Raw genomic sequence first — 22,335 nt, forward strand, 5'->3', positions numbered from 1 at the left:
AGAATCATTAAGGTTAGAAAAGACCAGTCTAAGATCACAAAGTCCAACCATCAACCCAAGACCACCATGCTCACTAAACCATGTCCTGAAGTGCCACATCCACACATTTTTTGAATCACTTCCAGTGATGGTGACTCCACCTCTTCCCTGGGCAGTAAAGATGTTTTTCCTAATCTCCAATCTAAACCTCCCCTGGTACAACTCGAGGCCATTTCCTCATCCTATCACTGGTTACTTGGGAGAAGAGACCAACACCCCCCTCACCACAACCCCCTTTCAGGCAGTTGTAGAGAGTGACGAGGTCTCCCCTCAGCCTCCTCTTCTCCAGACTGAACCACCCCCAGTTCCCTCAGCCGCTCCTCATCAGACTTGTGCTCCAGACTCCTCACCAGTTCCGTTGCCCTTCTCTGGACACACTCCAGCACCTCAATGTCCTTCTTGTAGTGAGGGGCCCAACACTGAACACAGTATTTGAGGTGCAGCCTCACCAGTGCCAAGTACAGGGCCATGATCCCTGCCCTGCTCCTGCTGGCCACACTATTGCTGGTACAGGCCAGGACACTGTTGGCCACCTTGGCCACCTGGGCACACTGCCGGCTCATGTTCAGATCTCACCCATCGGCAGCAGCATGCCTGGGTCCCCACAACACACGGAGACCCAGCAGCGCGCAGCACAGCTCCACACAGCGACTGGGGTGGATGTAACCGTGCTCTTTAGGGAGGGTGGGATGGGACACGGGTGACGGGGTGGGGACACCACGCCGCGGGGTGGGACCAGCGGGGCGGGGCGGCGCCGGGAGTGGTGGCTGCGGTGGAGCGGGGCGGCGGCGGCATCATCATCATCACCATCCCCAGCATCAGCATGCGGGAGGCGCGGTTCAGGGACCACTTCTGGGTGAGCCGAGGGGCATGGTGGACGGGGGGCAGCGGGGTGGGACCCAGCCGGGGCCGGGATGGGGCGGTCAGAGTTGGGTCGGCGGGTCACCCTCTTTCTGGGTAGAGTTGGCTCCAAAGCTGCCTTTGTGGCGACTGGGATGCCTTTGCTGAAGGTTCTGAGCATCCCACGGCAGGCACTGCCCACCCACACGTGTCCTGAAAGCTGTGGCTTTATAACCTGCCCCATGCAGCCGAAACGCGCCCTGGCAAGCTGCCACTGCCGCGCTGGAAGAAGTCGGTGCTGGGCTGAGGGTTTGGTAATATTAATTAGTCACCAGTGAATTACTTGGAGGCACCGTGGCCAAAAAGGGTCCTTCAACACGAAGCTAATCCCAGACTAGGAGTGAGTCCCTTGGCGTGCTGCTGCCGAGCTGCGAGAAAAAGACACGGTTCGGGGAAAGTCACGATTTATTCCTTTGAGTCTGAACTGTGCTTTTGGGAATGGAGAAGTGGTGAACAGCCCCTTATCTGCTGCAGAGCATTGGTGCTGCGGCTTCTCAGTTCCTCTTGCTGTGCAGGCCTTTCTTCCAGGTACCGGCAACGAGGAAATAAATTACAAAAATTTGGATTTCGGGGCTGAAAATCCCCGTCTGTGAACGGCGACGCTCAGGGTTTCCCAGGCAATGCCTGGGAAGCAGCTCCTGTCTTGCAGGACGAGGCGAAGGTGCGTGGGCCCCGGGAGGAGCGGGTGCCGGGTTTGGGGCTGCTGCATGTCGTGGAATAAGAGGGGTAAATGCAGGGCACTGGGCTCGCCCGGCGTCATTAGCATGTCGTCTGGCATAGTGCTCTCAAATATGTAAATCTCATATAGGTATCAAACCCGGCTTGGAAAATAAAGCCAGCTTTGCATCTGGCTGCTGTTTCTCAGCTCGTCGTTGCCCGAGAAGTTTCCACGGTGCTCCCTTTGCTTTGTAAATGTGCAGAGGGGAGGGATGCGGGGGTGGTGGCAGCATCCCCCAGGCTGGGGGGAACAACTGTGATGCCGGCAGGGTTGAGTAGACATGGTTTGTGGTGCTTCAGGGGAGCTTTGGATTGAAGAAGACGTCCTCGCCACGGGGCTTTGGCTAGCGCTGCTCGGTTTGCTCCTCTCCCGCTACGGCATGGTGCTTTTTGAAAGAGGATCCTGGAGGAGGGGGCTCAGTGGGAGAAAATACCAGGGCAGGAGCAGCCTGAAGCCCCCAAGGTGAGGAGGAGCTGGGGCATTGTATGGGGGGGCACCACTCCTGCCCGGCCCCCTGTATTGCAAAGGCGGCTATTTACTGAATAATCCCCAGTTCTTGCTGAGCCCAAAGCTATTGGTGCTGCCAGGGGATTTTGCTTGGCTTTTTCCTTTCTGAAGCCTGTGAGCTTCAACCCCCCTGACCGAGGAAACATGCCTGGGGCAGGCAGCTGGGGTGGAGGTTGGACAGGAACGTGGTGGACGTGACTCAGCGAAGAGATGGAGGCCCTGCTGCGGTCGTTTGGCCCGTGGAAAAGGCAGGCACCACTGCAACCAGCCTCCACGCCACGTACCAGTGACTGTGCATCAGCTGCGAGGGCTGGGGAAGGAGGGGGGGAACGAGAGATGGGCAGAAAAAAAACAAATTTAGACGAGGTGCGGGAGGGCTGCTGCTCGTCCGGCTTTGGTTCGCTGTGAGAGAGCTCAAACTTCCTCCTGCAATTTTTCCTCTTAAATTACTTTGCTTAAGCCAAAAAGGGAAGGAGAACTCTTTGCCAAATCAAGTGATTTTTCAGTGGTCAGGTCAGCCCAGTGGGGAAAGGGGAGATTTTGGGAGGGCTCCAGGGAAGAGATGCTCCAGCTGATGTGACAAAGTCTAAAAAATAAGCAATCCCCCCAAAAGCTGAACCATTTTCAATATTGCAGCTTCCAGCTTTGAAATGTGGCTGGTTTTGAATGGCAACCGCCGAATTTCTTCATGGGGACGAGCTGTAGCCCCACCCTGCTCTGCTGGGGTGGCGGGTTTGTGCCTTCAAGCCTCATCCAGGGACTGATTTAGCTTTAAACCCCAGCAGTTCTGGTTTCTTTGGTGGGATGCATGTCTGTCTTTTCCTGCACTGGAACCTGGTCCCTGCCAGAGTTCATGGAGTGATGCTCATGATGCGCTGCATCGCAAAAGCACGGTGTGACTTTGCTCTGAGTTTGTTCACCCTGGTAGGCCTCAGCACAAGATGAGAAATTCCTTCAAATAAAGGGGTTTGCTCTTTTGCATCCTACCGCAGCTCCTGCCCTCCCAGGAGCCAAAGTCTGGAGATGCCCAAAGCTGCACGTGAGGACAGGAGAGACCTTAAACCAGCTCCAAATGCCCCGGCTCACGTGATGCTCCCTCCTGCAGCCTGCGCTGCCTGCAAAAGAGCTGTGCAAAAGTAAAAATACGCCAGCGATCATGTTTGTTTCCTGCCTGTAGCGATTGCCATGAGTTGAGCAAGTGTGGGGTTTTGTTTTCATTCATTTTTGCAACCTGCTGTTCATCTTTCACTCTACGAGGACTCTTCTTTCGCTTTAATCATTTTCTTGGTACGTGCCTGGTTCTCCCCGAGCCTGTTCTTGCAGAGTATTTCGGGTAAGCCGACAGCAAAGCTTTGGGGCTCATCTTTCAATCCTTGTAGGCACCTGTAAATCTGTGTGGGAAAAACAGAAACGATGATAATGCTAAAACACATTTTAAGTCTGATCTGTTGGCAAGCTTGCAACCCGGAGAGTGGATTCTCAGTCGTTTTGCTTTTAATAAGACAAAAGTAATAGCTCTGCTCTCTGCAGTGTGTTCCAGGGTGCATTAAAAAGAAGCATTTGGTAAAACATTAAAAAAATAAGCAAATAATGCTGAAGACTGAGACCTGCTGACTCTCACCGAGGTTGGTCTGGTCAAGATAATTTTTTAAATAAGACTTACGTATGTAAATCTTTTAGGCACTCTCAAATATTTATTTGTCACGCCAAGAAAAAGTGATGCTGCTAAAACAATCCACAGCTCAGGCAAGTCATCTGCAGTAAAAGCTGCACTGTTATATTTAATCGTCTAATAAAGCACATGGCAAAGTGTCTGAAAACACTTATTTATCCCCCAACACACAGGAAAGAGCTATCGCATCTCCTTCAGCAATGGCAGGAACGAAGCGTGGGGTGAAAGAAATGCTTTGCCCCCCCTCTACAGAGCGAGGGAGTGCTGGTGCCTGCAAAGGAACCCGCTGCCCACGGGTTATGGATGGTATTTTGTCAGGGCTGTGACTGGCTGTATTTCTTCTTGACTCCCATGATTTTTTTTAGCTTCGTGTGGCTGGCCGGGGATAAACTCCTTTTTTCTGCACCCCCACTGTCGGGGGGCGGGGGGTGCTGCCAGCCCCGGGCTCCTGGGTTCATTCTGCGGCTGCTGACTCGCGATGTGATGCCGGCTGGGCCGTTTCGCTTCCCCTTACCCCTGCTTGTCCTTCTCTAAACGGGGACTGGCTTGGCAGAGTTTATCAGCAGCATTATGAAATCCTCGGGTCACCGTTTGAAAGGAACAAGGTGGGGTTTTTGGGAAGAAGTAAGTGCATGGAGGCGGGGTGGTCCGCTGCTCTCTGAGTCTCTGGGATGAGCAGGGTAGACGTGTTAGCGCAGGGCAGAGGAAACTGCAAATGGAAAATTATTCACCAAAAAGCTGCTTTTCGCAGGACGCCATTCTCAGGTGCGTGAATTTGCAGCGAGTCCTCTTCCTCCCTGTGATGAGTTTTGTTTGTCCTGTTGTACCCACCTGGTTATGGGATGGGGAGGAGCTGCAGCCTCTAGCAGCATCTCCTACTCTCCTCACTCTGCTCCCTGCAGGCATCAGCACAAGCATTTTTCTTGGTCTCAGCAACCTCTGCAGGACCCTGAGTGAATCTCAGGTGGTACTGATTGCGAGCAAGAACAGCACAGCCATTTATTGTTGGATGGCGTATCTGACTACTAAAATAGACATCCAGCTTCGGCCGTATTTCTCTGAGCAGATAAGGCTGAGAAGACATACTAAGTGCTCTGCATAAATAAAGATCTTCCAAGTGATGGTCCGTAAGCCGTGCAGTACTCCAAAATTTTCATTTTTGGGAATGTTGGGACAGACTGCTTGAGGGTAGGGAGCCTGGACAGGCTGGATCGATGGGCCGAGGCCAATTCTGTGAGATTCAACAAGGCCAAGTGCCGGGTCCTGCACTGGGGTCACAACAACCCCATGCAATGCTACAGGCTTGGGGAGAAGTGGCTGGAGAGCTGCCCGGCGGAAAGGGACCTGGGGGTGCTGGTTGACAGCCGTCTGAACATGAGCCAGCAGTGTGCCCAGGTGGCCAAGAAGGCCAACAGCATCCTGGCCTGTATCAGAAATAGTGTGGCCAGCAGGAGCAGGGCAGGGATCGTGCCCCTGTACTCGGCACTGGTGAGTGTTCAGTGTTGGGCCCCTCGCTACAAGAAGGACAAGTTGAGGTGCTGGAGCGTGTCCAGAGAAGGGCAACGAAGCTGGTGAGGGGGCTGGAGCACAAGTCTGATGAGGAGCAGCTGAGGGAACTGGGGTTGTTCAGTCTGGAGAAGAGGAGGCTGAGGGGAGACCTCGTCACTCTCTACAACTACCTGAAAGGGGGTTGTGGTGAGGGGGGTGTTGGTCTCTTCTCTCAAGTAACCAGCGATAGGACGAGAGGAAATGGCCTCGAGTTGCGCCAGGGGAGGTTTAGATTGGAGATTAGGGAAAATTCCTTTACAAAGAGGGTGATCAAGCACTGGAACAGGCTGCCCAGGGAGGTGGTGGAGTCACCATCACTGGAGGTATTTAGAAGACATGTAGATGTGGCACTTAGAGACATGGATTAGTTGTGGTCTTGGCAGTGTTAGGTTAATAGCTGGACTCTGTGATCTTAAAGGTCTCTTCCAACCTAAATGATTCTATGATTCTATGATTCTCCCATGCCATTGGCTTCATAGGGTGTGTCTCTGGCGTGGGTTTTCCATGTAAAGTGGGATAGAAGATGGAAATGTCAAGCTCAGTAGCTTTCCTTTCAGCGGTGACTCACACAAGGTCATAATGTGACTTCAGATCCCCACTAGAGCATTTTTAGCCCCTCTTTTGGCTAAAAGTGCAAAGAAAACCCAAAGGACCACAACAAGCACATGAATTTCTTCTCCTCAGTGAGTCCGTCAGGAGGATGGCACAAACCCGGGCGGTGGGACAGGAAGGGGGGGGCATGTCCTGCTTGAGCCCTGTGGGCTCAAGAAAGATCATCTGCTGCTTTGTCACCTTGAAATCATCTGTTTGTAGTTTCCATGGGCTGTCCTCTAAATAGCACATGGGTTCAGAGCTCTGCCCAGTGGGGAGCACCAGGGCAGCCGCGTGCTGCAGGGTGGGAGGAGAGGTGCTCGTCCTCCTGCACCCCTCCGGTGGGGAGGGCTTTGTGCAACTCCCTCTTCCTCCATACCTGTCTTTGGTTCAGTTTATTAAGTCTTTAAATCTTGTCCTCTGCACCCATGGCTCTGTGCTTGCCCTGTTGCCCTTCCTCTTTCATTGCTCCCTCCCTGATTTTGGGACGTCCCACTGGGCAGTCACGCTCGTCCTTTTTATTCTTTCCAGGTCAACAACTGCCCAGAAGGGTGCTGTGAAGGCTGGTTTCATGGCATACAACCCTGCCCAGCTCCTTCTGGGCCAGGAGCTCCTCCTGCCTGGAAGCAGTTCTTTTGGAAACCTCCACCATCTCTGTTACCTCCCATGTTTTGTGTAACACCTTTGTATAACACCGTGAGGTCTGGTCCAGCCTTGGGCACTTAGGAAATACCTATGTGCTGGAATGAAATCCATCTACTGGAAAAGTGATAAAATAAAGAGCCTAGTGCACGTTTTTGGTGGATGCTCCCAATTTGTCCCCTGGCACTTCTGCCTGGCGCAGCGAGCGCAAGTGTCTCAGAGCCTTCGGGTGCCCTCTGAGACGCAGCGATGAGGGTCTGACCGCTCCGTCCTGCCCGAGCTTGCAGCGGCTGACAGTTGTTCTCTGCATCCATTTTATTTCCTTTGAAAGCGGCGGTAGGAAGTTGAGTTAGGTTGTTCCTGTGTTTTGCAACTGTCACGAAGACCGACTTCAGTGCAAGCGTGTTTCCTTTTCACAGACACGATTAGCGAAGACATGATGCAAACTGAGACCTGGTTGTGGGTGTATTGATAATAAGCCCATTTTGGAGGGATGTTTTGTGCTTTGTAAAGGAACAGACACCATTATGGTTTCTGCTTAGGTTCTGCTCCACTGTCCTCTATTCCCGTGCATGCCGTGGATGGAACAAAGCTGATCTGGGATACCCGGGGATTTCCTGCAGGTCCCCACCCCACCAGATCTCTGCTTCACTTCTTGCTTTCTGGCCACTGACATTCAAGTCCTTGACTACTTAGGGAAGTCCACATAATTAAATCCTTCATTTATCACAAATACCAGTCCTGCCTCTCTTCATTTCTTGTGCAAGATACGAACTCCTGAGAAATCCCTGCCTCTGCCGCCCGCGCTTTCACACCAGTTGTATGCGTACTCTCATCCTGGCTTCGAACCATTTCCTGAATGGCTCTGTTCTGCCATTATTCCTCTTCAGGCTTTTTAATAACTGTCTGTGGCTTCTGCTTCCTTTCCCAGAGTTTCATATCTGCCCTTACCATTGCCTCCTTTCTGCAGCCTCTTTCCCTATAGTTTTTGCTTCCACGTGCTGTTCTATGCCACACCAACTGGACCTCCTTGCAGAAGACAGGTAGCACCTTTTGCTCAGCTCCCCGCATTTGCTTTGGGCTTCTTCCAGAGAAGGAGAGCTCATGGTCAGCGCATCTCTTTGTATTATCATAGCACTTAGGAGCCCTGCTCTTGGCCCAGGTCCCCAGGGTGGTAAATCTTCAACAGTCGTAGGGCAAAAATCCATTTTTTGTCCTGAGGTGCTTCCAGGCATGGGTATAAGGAAAGAATGGGGTAGAGTTAGTCAACCTTCGTCCTAGCCCACCTACATCATTGCTGCATGCATTTTTTTTTTAAATAAGCATCAGTACAATATATGTTTTTAAGAAGTAATTTGAAGGAAAGCACTGATCCTTCAGAAGTCTATGGAAAGTGTGAGTGGCACTGCAGGGCTGAGAGCCCCAGTTTGGAAGATGGGACCTGGCCCGTGGGTGGTGGAGGCAGGACCTGCCCATGGCTGTGATGTTTTGTGGGGAGTGAAGATGCTAGCCAGCCCTACGTGTTGTATTGGAGGGCATACAGCAGTGGTGGGGGAGAACCTGATACTCAGGGAAATGATCTTTGCAGTGGTGTTTTGAATTGATGTGTGGGACAGTGTTGCTTTTTGCAAGGCCAAAGAGAAGGCTGTTGCAGCAGCAGTCATTGGGTGCATCCATACATTGCTGTGAGGGCAGTGGGAGAAGCCCATAGCTCAGCGATTCTGTGCAGAAAGGTCTGATAAATTCCCCTCCAGCCCAGATGTAGGCTCCTACAGCCAGACGTGAGGGTGATGCCCAGAAGAGTGCAAGTCAATGCTAACCAAGATCCATCTCCATGTCTGCAGAAGCTGGGAGGAGCAGTAGTAAGATGGGTTATATCTAGAGACTTGGAGGGTTTTTAGTGTTTGATTTCATTAAGTCAGAGCCGACAGCTCGGCTCCTAGGAGGAGGTGCCATGTGCCATGGGGCCAGCTGTATTTAGGCCAGGGGGGAGCAATAGGATGTAGGACTGAGACCTTCTGTTTTCTGAAAGTCATGGAAGGGCTTTGTCCCAAATTGCCACCATTGTTCTCATTCTGGAGCCTCTCCCACCCCTAAAAGAAAAAGATCTTATTTCATAAAGAGGCACTTGCACACTTGCTCCCAGCTGAGCCATCGCTTGTTCAAATGCCACTGGAGGTGGCAGTGACTGTGGACTACACTGATGAGGATGTGACTCCTGTTCTTCTGTTTTCAGAGTACGGATCTGACGAGCACAGTTGGCTATGACAGCATCATTCAACATCTGAATGATGGCAGGAAGAACTGCAAAGAATTTGAAGACTTTTTGAAGGAAAGGTATGGAGCTGCCTCTGAAAATGGGTTGCGTTGAACCTGGGAAGTGAAGCGGTGGCACTACTTCTACTCCTTATATTCCCAGTTTGGTTTCTGTCATGTCTAACTGTCCACTATGTTAAAACACCTTTGATTTTTGACTGATGAGGAACTTACTTGCTTACACTGTCCTTTCTGGATCGATGGGCAGAGGCCAACTGTATGAGGTTTAATAAGGCCAAGTGCAGGGTCCTGCACTTTGGCCACAACAACCCCATGCAACGCTACAGGCTTGGGGAGGAGTGGCTGGAGAGCAGCCCGGCGGAAAGGGACCTGGGGGTGCTGGTTGACAGCTGGCTGAACATGAGCCAGCAGTGTGCCCAGGTGGCCAAGAAGGCCAACAGCGTCCTGGCCTGTATCAGGAATAGTGTGGCCAGCAGGAGTAGGGAAGTGATTGTGCCCCTGTACTCGGCACTGCTGAGGCCACACCTTGAATACTGTGTTCAATTTTGGGCCCCTCACTACAAGAAGGATGTTGAGGTGCTGGAGTGTGTCCAGAGAAGGGCAACGAAGCTGGTGAGGGGTCTGGAGCACAAGTCTGATGAGGGGCGGCTGAGGGAACTGGGGTTGTTTAGTCTGGAGAAGAGGAGGCTGAGGGGAGACCTCATCGCTCTCTACAACTACCTGAAAGGGGGTTGTGGTGACGAGGGTGTTGGTCTCTTCTCCCAAGTAACTAGTGATAGGACGAGAGGAAATGGCCTCGAGTTGCGCCAGGGGAGGTTTAGATTAGATATTAGGAAAAATTTCTTCACTGAGAGGGTGGTCAGGCATTGGAACAGGCTGCCCAGGGAGGTGGTGGAGTCGCCATCTCTGGAAGTGTTCAAAAAACGTGTGGATGTGGCGCTTCAGGACATGGTTTAGGGGACATGGTGGTGCTGGATTAATGGTTGAACTTGATGATCTTGAAGGTCCTTTCCAACCTAGTGATTCTGTGATTCTGTGATTCCTTGCACGGCTGGTGCTGTGGTATTAAGTCTATACCCAGGAATCCTCAGCTGTGAGGCAGCGATGGTGTCCAGGGCTTGATGTTCACATTTTGAACTCTCTGTTAAAAAGAAAAAGGAATCAGGAGCAGTTTAATGATTCAGTCTTACACGTTGCCAGGCATCTGTACTAATGTGTTTGCAGCTGTTGGTGGCGTGCCCAGGCCACATGCTCTCCCATGAAGTTCACTTTGCAGTTCAGCTTGCAGAAGATCAGGTGAAGACCTTGGCATAGGAGAGGCATGTCTTTGTCCTGAATTTGTCTTTGTACATCATGGATAGCCTGCAGATTTCGTTTTAAAAGGAAGTAGCAGTACTAGATGGTGTGTTTATTAATCAGAGAATATCACCTAAGTAGGGGTTCTGTGGCTACAAGGGCACAACTGAGATGGTCTGGCCATATACTTTGACTTTATGGTTCACCTGGTTAGCAATGGCTAAATATGAAAAGCGTTATAGAACAACCCTGAATTAATGTAATTTTGATATTGAGAACTGGAGAAAACAAACCTCTCAATACAAGACTTGGTACAAAACAGCCTGGAACAAATGTAATGGGGATGAAGAGGAGGAGAACCTGCAGTTAAGTGTCTAATGCATCTACATCTGTCTGGGTTGTAATCCCATGTCCCAGGAAAATTTGGGCTTTCCAGCTGTCTGAGAAACCATCCGCTGAACCCTGAGAACTGTGTCCCACTCATCTGTGACAATGGAGAAAGTGAAAAAAGCCTCCTCCACACCCTGTGCCCCGTTCCTCTTTGCTATTGAAGGCGGTGTATGTTCCCGCTGACCTGTCTAGCCAGGAGATTAGAGGCTGGACCTGGACTTGCTACTGGCACTCCTCTCTGAACATGGCCCAGTTCTCCATGTATAGCATGGCTGTTACATGGTCCCAGACATGGAGAACATGCATGTTGGATTTGATGCTTTGTTTCAAAAGGAAGTTCATGGGAATATTGTTAGAGGAAAAAAAGTCAATTTATAACCTTTATTTTTTCAATTTCCCTACAAGCTTTTGGGGTTTTTAAAGACTTAAGTTAGGTGAACCCCACTGCCAAACTCTAGAAATCAACAACATAGGCATCTGCATCTGCTTTAGAGATACAGGCATTTTAGGAAGCTATTTATTTTATCCAGTTGACCTAATGCAAGCCTCTAGCAGTACTTGTTCCTCTCCCCAGCAGACAGCTAGGGTGGCTTGCCCTGATGAAGATATCTACATGTGACCAGGCAAGTCCAGCCCTGGTTGTCTGTACGGATTTCAATACAACTGCAGAAAGCTGGTTGTTCTTAGACTACAAGACATAGGCTTTCTTTCCCCCCACATCTTTCGTCCAAGAGGGGAGGACAATACAATCTCTCAAAGGTGTTATTTATGTTACTTCACAAGATGTGACCTCTTCTTCAGGTGTTCTCCCTAAGGATCAGAGGCAGGCAGGAGAGAGTACCTGTTGCCTCATTTTAAAATGTCCTGAAGACCTGAAATGGCTCAGCTGAGCTTTGGGGTGCATGTATGGTGGCTGAGTGGTCTTTGATGTGCCTACTCCCTCCTGTCACATTTGGTTTAAATCAGCCAAATTGAATTCAAAAGTACTTTGTGTGGATGGACTGACAGATGCTGATAACCGAGATGCAGAAAACGTGTGATCGTGTAAGCCTTGTTCCCATAGGAAACGGAGTTAAAAACTGCTCTGGTGACTCACCTGGCTGCATCTAGCCACCAGCTACACTGGCTGCTTAGTCCTCCATCTCCTGTGGAGGTGGTTCTTGTACCCATTGGCCATGGGGACATGGTGAGAGCAATGTATCAGGACCACAGCCACAGCAAAATGAAGTGTTTTCACTAGAAAGGCTATTGGGTAACTGCAAACAACAGTCTTCCTTCAACCAACTGAAGGAATTTGTTTTGGTTTGCAGCAGGTCAGAAGATAGGGAGGATGTTAAGAGTGGGTCTCGGCCTCTGCTGTGAACAAGTATCAGTTTCTGAAATGAGAACTTCCTCTCATTTCTCTCTTTCCTCAACAGGGCAGTTATAGAAGAAAAATATGGCAAAGAGCTCATTAACTTGTCGAAGAAGAAGCCCTGTGGGCAGATGGAGCTGAAGTAAGTTCACAGTCCTGTGTGTGTTCTGCTTTTATGGTTGTCCTTAATTGGAGCAATGAAGAAGGAGGAGAAGGAAGGAGGCTGTGAGAGACAAAACAGTATTGAAATGTGATTGGGACACTACCAGAAGATCACAGAATCACAGAATCATTAAGGTTGGAAAAGACTTTCAAGATGATCACATCCAACCATTAACCCAACACCACCATGCCCCCTAAAGCATGTCCTGAAGCGCCACATCCACAGGTTTTTTGAACACTTCCAGTGATGGTGACTCCACCACCTCCCTGGGAAGCCTGTTCCAAAGATGATCTGAAATCGGCCTTGTGAATGAATGGTGCACAGTTGGGTTGGCCTTTGCCAGTAAACGAGTTGGAGTCCACCAAGTTCCCACCAGCTATAGACTAACCAAAGTATCATAGATGCTCAGGTGAGATGTGGGCTGGCATTTCAGCAGAGGGCCAAGGATCATGAGACCTTGGGTTCACTTCTGACTGGTTTTGTGGCCAGAGGGAAGTACTGATACTTCCTAACCATACAAATCTTAAAGCCCAGCATGTTACCACCCCACAGGGGTGCTGTGGCTGCTGTGGTTGGCTCCATGAGCAGTTCTCCATTTCCTCAGTGACCCTTGGCACCTTCTGCTTCCTGCTTTGTTGCTATACTTTATACATGCCCTGTCTGATATTCTCTGATCATTTATTTACAGTTTTATATTCAGGTGTCACATAAAATATTGCTGAAATCTTTATCATACAATATCAATAGGGAAAAAAGTTCCCTACATTTCCAACCACTGGCCAACACACCATGCAGAAGGTGTTCATACATCCCATATGATACATTTAGGAGGTTGCCTGAAACATGTGCCATGAAACTCATAATTTTTAATAGTGTACAATGTTCAGAAAGATGTAAAGTGGATCTCAAACCAAGTGAGCTGTGGTATACTCACCAAAAGGGAAAAAGGCGGAGGTGTAGAGAGGATAAATAAACCTGCTTCGAGCTGCTTTGGTCAGCATCAAGTGAGGGACTTGCTATCTGGTTTGGGAAAGGTGCTCTGCTGATGCCTGCACCTTGCTGTGCTTTCCCACTCTTTTTAATGCTCTGCCTGTTTTTCAGCACACTGAAGAGATCCCTGGATGTTTTCAAGCAACGTAAGTAATTCTTCTGCTTTATGTTTGTCAGGACACTTGGCAGCACCAAAGCCTGCAGGCAACTGCTTGGGAAGAAAATAGAAGAGAAACCTCCAAAACAGCGTGATGCTGGGGTCAGGCATAGGCTGTCTTCTTGGCCAGGCTCATTCCAGCACGTAGGGTTTGGGACGGAGCACTCCAGGGCATGAGTGGGAGAGGAGGCCCTGGTGTCCCTTTGGGGATCTCTTGGGCTTTCAGGGCTGGCTGCAGCTCAGAGGTTGTGCTTGCATTGTGCATCAGAAGCTGTGCGTGGGAAGCTCAGCTGGAGTTTGTTGGACTGGCTCGCCTTGCCCGCTTCACACACATACGCAGTAATTGGAGCATCTGAAAGATGATTCTTTGGCCACCTTATATTGTCCCTTCGTTGCCATGTGTCACAGCCCGCTGGCGTACAGGCTGCCAGCATCTGTACGTTGAGGGCTAGCACTCTGCTCCCCTGTGCTGAGCCCAGCCTCTGCCCTAGCCAGCTTCATCTGCTGCCCTGTACCGTGGTGGACCTCCCTAAGGAGGCTCTGCCCTCTGAGCAGCTGACTTAATAGCTGCGGGTTTGAAACAGCTCAGGGGGTTGAATCGTGAGCTGCAGCTTGGCTTCGCTCCCTTGATGAGCTCGCTGGGATGGTGTTCCGTGGTGGGGCTGCTCACGTTCAGCAAGAGGAGCCGCAGATTTTTTTAGCATTAGTTTTTCTGTGACCCAAGTTTGTTGGGACAACACTTCCTTCAGACGGCTGCTTCGGAGTGCAATGTGTTGAAACGTGCCTGGATTCATCTGGATGAGGGGGGATGTGACTGTGCTTGTTTGACTAACTTCTCTTGACAGGAGTTTTCTTAACCTGAAAGGCAGGCCCCAGCAGGACGGATCCTGAGTAACTCCTTACACAGGCAGGCGCTGCTTGGAGACTGCTTCAAAAGTGCTGCTGCTTTTGTGTTTGTGCAAGGGGATGTATGATGTGGGGTCTCTGGGTCAGTTTGATGTCGACCACAACAGTTGACTTGAGCAACAGAGTCTTTCTAGGAATATATATATAGACACTTAATTATTTTTCTTTGCAGAGATAGACAATGTGGGGCAAGGTCACATCCAGCTGGCACAAACCCTTCGGGAGGAAGCAAAGAAAATGGAGGACTTCAGGGAAAAACAAAAACTGCATCGGAAAAAGGTGAGGTGCCGTGGGAGCACGTGCCTTCACCGCAGGGTGTCGATCCTGCCCCAGCGATCGGCTGCTGCCGGCCGGTGTCTCCCGCCATGTCCTAGCCCCCTCCATGCCACCGGTGCCTGCTGCTGCCAGGAAGTCCTGATCTCCCTCCCACATGTTGCAACTGTGTTGGTGAACTGTGTGGCAACCTCCAGCTTCCTTCTCACTGCCGTGTCTTCTCCTCTGGGCACCTTTTGGGGCCAGCAATAGTAGGGGCTCTGCTCCAGGGATGCCAGCCTCAACCAGGAGTTTTTTTAAAGCATGTGTATGTAGCGCTGTATGAGCTCCATATGATATGCTAAAATTGGCAAGCCTTTTTTTAACTTCTTCTGCCCTGAGATACCTTCGTCTGGAAATTAAGGGAAAACTGCTAGAACCAGGGGCTGGTTTGGACCTAGCAGAGGGGAGTGGGCTTCCCAATTTTTCCAGACCCTATGGAGAAAATACAGTACTATATATTGCTAGGGTTTCATTTGCAGAGCTCCTTTGCATACACAAGTGGAGGCTTAGATAGAAGCATAAAAGATGGGTTTAAGATGTTTTGGGTGGACAGAAGGTCCATAAACCCATCTCAGTCTGGTCCATGCCTCTTCCTTTCCTAAGCCACATAGTTCATTCTGGAGCTTTGACGGTCACTGGTGTGCTGACTCCGGGTCTGTTGTCTTCACAGATAGAGCTGATAATGGAGGCGATTCACAAAAACAGGAATTTGCAGTACAAGAAGACCATGGAGGTAAAGCAAACATGCTGCTGTTTTTTTGCTATGTGAGTTAATGCTGCTAACACACACATGCACAGCTCTGGGGTAGACTTAAATGCGAGGGTCTTCCTCCTCTGTTGCAAGTCTCTATGTTGTGTCTGCATGAGCACTATGCAGGGCGTGCTCCGAAAAAATGAAGAGTATGCCAGGGACACAGACGGTGGTAGCCTTGCAGAGTTGGATGTGAGTGATTTAAATGTCATGGACTCAATTGCCATAAGCTTTTCATTCCAAATGAAGGGCAGCTTGTCTTGTGAGGTCGGTTTTCCCCAAGGAGTAGGGCATCTGGGACCTCACATGCCGTCCCCTGCTCTGCTGGCAGCCTGCGCCCACCTTTTCACTCGTAGGTTGTGCTTTCCTCCAAAGCCTCCTGCGTGAGCTGTAGTTTGCATCTCGTTGCTTGCTGACATGCTCCTGCCCTGTTTGGTGGCTCTCCCAGGCCAAGAGGCTCTACGAGCAGCGCTGCAGGGATAAGGACGAGGCGGAACAGGCTGTACACCGCAACGCAAACCTGGTGACGCAGAAGCAACAGGAGAAGGTACGGAGAGAGGGGTGGCTGTGGGGCAGGGGGAGAAGGGGGTGTCTCTTCTCACAGCTCTCCTGCCCCATGGCTCTTCTCCCAGCTTTGGGGCTTGGGGTGAGATGGGAGGGCAGATGATGTTCCTCGGTTGTGCCCGCAATGCACCAGAGCTCTCCTCTACCTTTCTTCTGTCTCCCATTTTTGGCAGTTGTTCCTGAAGCTGGCTCAGACAAAATCAGCTCTGGAGGACTCTGGTGAGCATTGAAATAGCAGCGTTTGGAGGGTGAGGGGAGTGTTTCCCAGGGCAGGGGGTTGTGAAGCCATGGCATGGCTCTCGGGCACAGGGCGAGCTCCAGCTCTTGGGTCAGGCACGGCTCCTCAAAAACACGGGCCCAAGATACCGGCGGTGGGCACCTGCCCTGGAGAAGAACGCATGACCCCACCAAGGCTGCTCCCACAGCATGACCCTCTGTCTGTGCAGCTCCATGTCCCCTTGCAGTGCCCACCCCGAGCCGACCTTTTACTACTACAGCTTTTTTATGCATTACTGCTGCTTTCTCCCTGATGTCCCAGCATTTTAAACTTTGCACATTACCTTCTAGCAAAGGTTTTTTATAAATTGATGTTAATTAGATGACAATGTGATTTCTTTCACAGACAGGAGTTACCAGCAGAGCGTTACCACACTGGAGAAGATCCGGGAAGAATGGCAGAAAGAGCACATCAAAGCTTGTGAGGTAAATGCCCTGAAACACCTTCACGTGGCAGCGTGGTCCTCTGGACGTCCGTCCCCTTGTTGCGGGGGTTAGGGATGGTGCAGATTTGCCTTCTCTGTATTCCCCCGGCAGGTGTTGCAGCTAACCCTGCGTGTGTCTCATGCTTGGCTTCTGGATTCAACATCCCACTGCTTTGAAGTTTCCACTCTTTTTTAATTTTTTTTTCTTCCACCACTTTTTAAAACTGATAGAGTCAATGCACTAAGTAGTGACATTTTTGTCCATTACCTGCCTGCACGTTCGGTGTGGCCATCATCTTGAACACTCATGGCCACGGCCACCTCTGCACACCTGGCAACTTGAAGCCAATATGTGCTATAGTTCCAACACCACCCAGCTGACTTGGTCTGAAATTCTGATTTTAAATGACTTTGCAGCAGAGGCTGGTGGTGGGCTGAGGATGCAGGCTGGGTGAGGCCATCCCCACGCACCCGGAGCCCTTCGCCTTGTATCTCACGGACCACGCAGTAGCGTGAGAACCCCTCCGAGTGGTTGTATCAGCCTAGAGCAGGCTGTTTCATAGCAAAGTGGTCTAGCAAAGTTTTCTAGCACATGCTGGGGAAGTCCAGAGCTGGTGGTGAGAGGACCGTGCAGTCGCTTTGCTGCTGACCTGTGTCTTGCTGCCACCTGTGGTCTGTGACCGAGGGATGGACAGGGACTGCTGAGATCAAGGTTTTATCCCAGGTCTGCTCCAAGCTTGCGGAAGGCCGTCCCATCCCCAGCTGCACCAATTCCTTCCCAATCTATTTCCCTCCAGGTTTCCATTGTATTTTTTCCTTTTGAAATGGAATTGGCTGTCTGTTTTGTGTGAGGTGCGTCGGTGTCTCAGCACTGGTGTGCTTTTCGTGTCTGGGGTCTCTGGAAGCCTCCCTGATGGTGGGTCATGGGAAGCAGTGGTTTCATTTCTGCAGATGGATCACATGGAGGTTTTCCCCACAGTGTGTTGCAAAGGTCATAACTGATAACAAGTGCTTACGTACCCTTGGGATGAAAGGTTATCTTTCATGGAAATATGTAAAGGCATGTGAAATTGAGGTATACCAGATAGCAGATTTCAAAAGACTTGGGTTTAAATCTGCTTGGAAAAGGGATGGGCAGGAAAGAGGGAGAAGACCAGCCAGTCAATGCACCTCTGTTTTCATACATGCCCTGTGTTTTTTTATTGCACTGTACCGGTGGGAGGGAAGTGAGCTGGGACTGCAGGACCATGGGGTACCTAGGGAACATGCACTGCTTTTAGGAAACTGGTTTGATCTCCCCAGAGGTAGTGGTGTGCCGGGTGACCCCTTCCGCATCGGTACTGCAGACTTTCCCAAGCTTAACACACATCTTTGAAGCACCTGGTTGTGCTGAGGGACGATTTCTCCTCTGGACAAGCTGGAGGACTCATGGTTTCCATGTTTTCTGCAGAAGACCAATACCACCTGCTCCTCACTGAGGACAGCTGCCTTTGTGGTGGCACTTGGGGATGAGAAGCAATCAGGATAAAAGAGATTTTCTCTCCTTTTAAAAACGTTAGGGCTGTTTTGTCTGTATCGTTTTAGTTCTTTGAGACTCAGGAGTGCGAGCGGATCAACTACTTCCGCAACGCCCTCTGGCTTCATGTCAACCAGCTCTCACAGGACTGCGTCCAGAATGATGAGGTACATCAAATGAAAATCTTCATTTTTCTGTTCGGAAATCAGAGCCCAATTTGCTTTCTTGTGCACTGAGCTGTGTTATGTCCGAGTTGGGCTGTGGCTTTTCATCAGCCACCAGACACCAGGATGAGTGTGCAGGGAGAAAGTTTTGGCCAAAGCTCTTGCAGATGATGTTCCCTCTGTGATTCCCATGTTTTTTGAGGCTGGTGAAACACTGGCACAGGTTTCCCCAAGAGGTGGTAGATGCCCCATCCCTGGAAACATCCCAGCTCAGGCTGGACGGGGCTCTGAGCAACCTGCTCTGGTTGCAGATGTCCCTGCTCACTGCAGGGGGGTTGGACTGGATGGCCTTGAAAGGTCCCTTCCAACCCAAACTATGATTCTATGATTCCCCTACCACTGAAGCTTGTATCCTGGGTGAGCACTGGGCTTACTGTGATAAAAGACTGGAAAAAACTCTCTTGTTTTTTAACCTGATGTATAGAAATGCTTTTTATTTCCCTTTTGCAGAAATATGAGGAAATCCGCAAGAGTTTAGAAATGTGCAGCATTGAGAAGGATATTGATTTTTTTGTAAATTTACGCAAAACTGGAAGTTTGGCCCCAGGTAAGAGCCAGGTATGATCTCACAAAGCAGTGCTGACTTCCTTGTACTCTTCATGGAGCTGCTGCTCTGATCAGCATCAGTGTGGATGCAAAAAGACCCCATTGATTTTACAACATTCCTCCTTTCATTGACTAGCATGCAGCACTAATCTCTGCCACTTATGCCCAGCCCCTGAAGATGATTTCCCCTTTCTGTAACTTTTAATTTCCTCCTCAGGCATTTTCCCAGAGAGAGGAAAGATTCAGCAGCTGAATGTTGGTGTTGACACATAGTTTATGCTTGTAAAAGGTCTGTACTTTACTATTGTTAATTTTTCCTAGCTCCTGTTGTTTATGAAAACTACTATAATACACAGAGAAATGCAACTCCTGTGAGAAGTCCGGTTCCTGTACCTATATCAAGGTAAGGGACATAACATGTACAATTGCAATTGCTATTGCAAAAGATGACCTCCAAAAAAAAAAAAAAGGCAGTGTATCTTGTTGCTTTCAGTCTGTTGGACGCTTGACTTGGGACTATTGGAGGAAAATACTTCCCATGCTATGTAGTCAATCACTCTCCACAGCAGGAGTTATGCCAATATCTTGCCTATTATAAGGTCTTCAAAGACTGCCTCAAGCCCAGTCAGAGGCTTTTGCTCCCCCTTTTGGGGTCATTTCTCCATTCTCATGAATGGGAATATTATTCTGAAAGTGCTTGTGGGTGAGGGTGTGCTCATTTTTTCTTGTGCTAAGCTGCTTCCAGAAGTCCTTTGCATCAAAGTAAGCAGCTGTGGTACTTGGATAGCAGAAAAGAAAGGCAGTTTCATGTCTTGCTTTCTCTGGGAACAATCTGACCTCCCTTTTAGAGCAGCCTTTGACACCAAAATGAAACCTTCTGGGCTTCCCTGCATAGTTCTCCATGTAGTCTGTCTGTCTGAGGAGAGATGGATCAGTTAAAAGCGTGTGTGGGTAGAGGGAGGCACAGCAGAGTTGAATTCAGTCCTCCAGAAGTGAAGCTGGGCAGGGAGGACAGGGTTGAAGGATGCTTCTGCTGGGGGGAAAATGGGGATTCAGGGCCAAAGACTCTTGCTAAGGATGAGTGTGCCACATTGCCTGTCACATTGGGAGAGGAGTCATGTCCAATTATGGCTTCCTGATGTCTCACTCTGGGCAAAGGCATGTAAAAAGGCATGCCCTGAGGGCCACTTGTGAATGTTTCCCCAACTTAATGCTTTTTGGATACTTTTTCCTCTCCCCTACTGTATCAGCTTCAATTCCCGTGTTTGCCAAGCAGGCTGTCAGCGAGCCCACCATGACATGCTTTGGTACCAGGTCTTCATAAAGCCCAGGCTGGCCAAACCTCTTGCCTTCCCAAACAGCTCTGGGAGGGCAGTTTGGCAGTGCAGAGCCAGGACAACATGAGTCCCATAGCCACACAGATCCTCAGCTCTGTGTTTCCTTCTGTGCAGGAGGGGACCTCTACCCACCCCGACCAGCGCGCCAGGTGAGTTACTTGCTTTATGGGGTTTCTGGCCCCACAGAGGAACTCTCTGCTCTTGCTCTTCCCCATCAGATCATGACCTTCAGCTCTCTAAAGGGATTGCTTTAGGTGAAGCTTCTGCTGTAAGTTCAGTCCCCACTGCAAGATGCTGGGAAGTTGGGCGCTGACTTTGAAGGCAAGGTTTCATCCAGGAGAAGTTCTGATCAAAGCCCTGTGTGTAGGCATTTCTGAAGCTTAAGGATGTCTACGCTGGGGATCCCACCTGCCTCTGCAGTTTGCGCCCTTCTCTGCTTCAACAGCACGGGCTATATCATTCTTCAGTGATGGGATACTGCAGTGGGACTGAGTAAAACAAGATCCTGCTTTGGCTCTTGGGCAAATCAAATTTCAGCCTCATCCCCCCCTGCCTCCCATCCCCTGAACATGGGTGGCCAGAGCATGGTGCTTTTTTCCTACGTAGTCTCATAATGAGTACTTCTCATGAGCAGACTTAATTTTTTGTGCACCGTGTTTCAGGTGAGCCGGATTATGCTACAGCTGATGGCTACAGCTTGGTACATCACTAATAGCCACAGTAAGTACTCATATTTGATGAAGAAAGGATTTAACATGAGATGCAGCTACACAGAGGAGGGACATTGGAGAAAGAAAGGCCGTCAGTTAAGGGATGACATTTTGAGGTGACTGACTGGGAGTGATGATCATGTCAGCCCTCCCGTTGCTTGCCTGAGCTGGAGCTGTGGTTTTAGATGCTGTTGATCCTGTTCTGTAGGTTCTCCAGGCCGAAGACACTGTTGGTCTGGCCAGCATGGCAGAGGTGGTGTTTCCAGTTATTCCCAGTCACACAGAGCTGAAGCGCTTCTCCATTTTAAGAAAGTATTTGAGGACTCTGATAATTATTTGTATATTCAGAAGGTGCCTACTAAAAATCTGTGCCTTTGATCAGTAAATTGCTTGGACAGATATCCCATCTTCACACTCAGGGGAAGAAAAGGAACATAAGTGATGGACCCAGACACAGGGGCGACCTGTGTCGGAAGGTTTTTGATTTGAAGTTCTTCTAAAGTGCAGCCATTTGGGAGAGGCTGGAGCCTCCCAGTCTCCAGATAACTAAGAAGTCACATGTGCCGAGGGGAGCACTGTGTGATGCTTTGGGCATGCTGGCTTGTGTTCAGGGCATATATATCTCTCTCAGACCTCAGGTTACACTTTCATCTGTTTCTAACATTTTTCATTAATGGTGATTAAACTTGTAATTCAGGTTTAATTTAGTAACATCTCTCAAGGAGCTTACTTAGAGGAGGACCATGGGTCTGGCTTAACTGTACACATGCTCCAGGATTAAGCACTGATACTGGAAGCTGATTTGCATCTTGCCTGGTGCAGCAGTCCACAGTGCAGCTACCTAGCAAGAGGCTGTGCCACCACAAACCTGCTGGGAAGTCCTGCACCCTACGGCATTGTTGAGGATCTGAAGAAAGGTGGTCAGCTCTTCCAACTGCCTCTCCAATTAAGGGGTTATGTTTTTTTAGGCTCGTGGTATATCTTGTCACTGGTAGGGTCTGTAGAGCCCCATTTGATTAACTTCTGTGAATCCCTGAACTTGGACTTATTCTGGCTATGCATCACTGGAAACAAACCGTTGGCCTGGAGCCATGAAACTTGTTTCCTGACCAGGTCTCCTTGAAGTTCATGCCCTTTTTGTTAACATATGTATGATTATGGCTTTGATTCAGACGCTTACGTGCCTCAGGGCTGCTGGTCTCTCTAAGTCGTCCCTGCGTGCAGTGTTGCTGAACAGCTCCTCAGTGCCTTGTGACGCTGGACACGGGAACAGAGGACATGGGGACCAGCACACAATTTAGCTGTCTAAACCTGGTGCTAGGTGATTGACTTTGGAGCAACAGGAGTTGCTAGTTATATGATACTCTTCAAGCTGAATCTGCCTGAGTTCGGTGTGTGCCTAAGCCCACTGGTCCCCCGTATTTCCTTGTGTGGAGATCACGGCGAGTTTTAACATCTGTCCTGCTGCATTATAATGAACTGTGCAAAGTGCACATGTCAAGGAATCAGTTGTGCTATTTT

General features: G+C 49.8%; 1 protein-coding gene across 1 annotated transcript; it reads left to right on the top strand.

Annotated features, from left to right (window-relative positions):
• Positions 1-862: 862 nt before the first annotated feature.
• On the top strand, positions 863-20,816 carry LOC309415063 (proline-serine-threonine phosphatase-interacting protein 2-like; the record flags this gene model as incomplete). The annotated part of the gene is made up of 14 exons (XM_082012455.1): positions 863-895; positions 8,854-8,954; positions 11,999-12,076; positions 13,199-13,233; positions 14,323-14,429; positions 15,136-15,198; positions 15,665-15,763; positions 15,954-15,999; positions 16,403-16,482; positions 18,066-18,164; positions 18,672-18,768; positions 19,089-19,170; positions 20,219-20,253; positions 20,767-20,816. The coding sequence occupies 14 exons, from the start codon at positions 863-865 to the stop codon at positions 20,814-20,816; spliced, it is 1,005 nt and encodes a 334-aa protein (XP_081868581.1).
• Between the last annotated feature and the right edge of the window lie 1,519 nt (positions 20,817-22,335).

Source organism: Phaethon aethereus (assembly GCF_964289735.1).
Source record: "Phaethon aethereus genome assembly, chromosome: W".
NCBI classification, from domain to species: Eukaryota; Metazoa; Chordata; class Aves; order Phaethontiformes; family Phaethontidae; genus Phaethon; species Phaethon aethereus.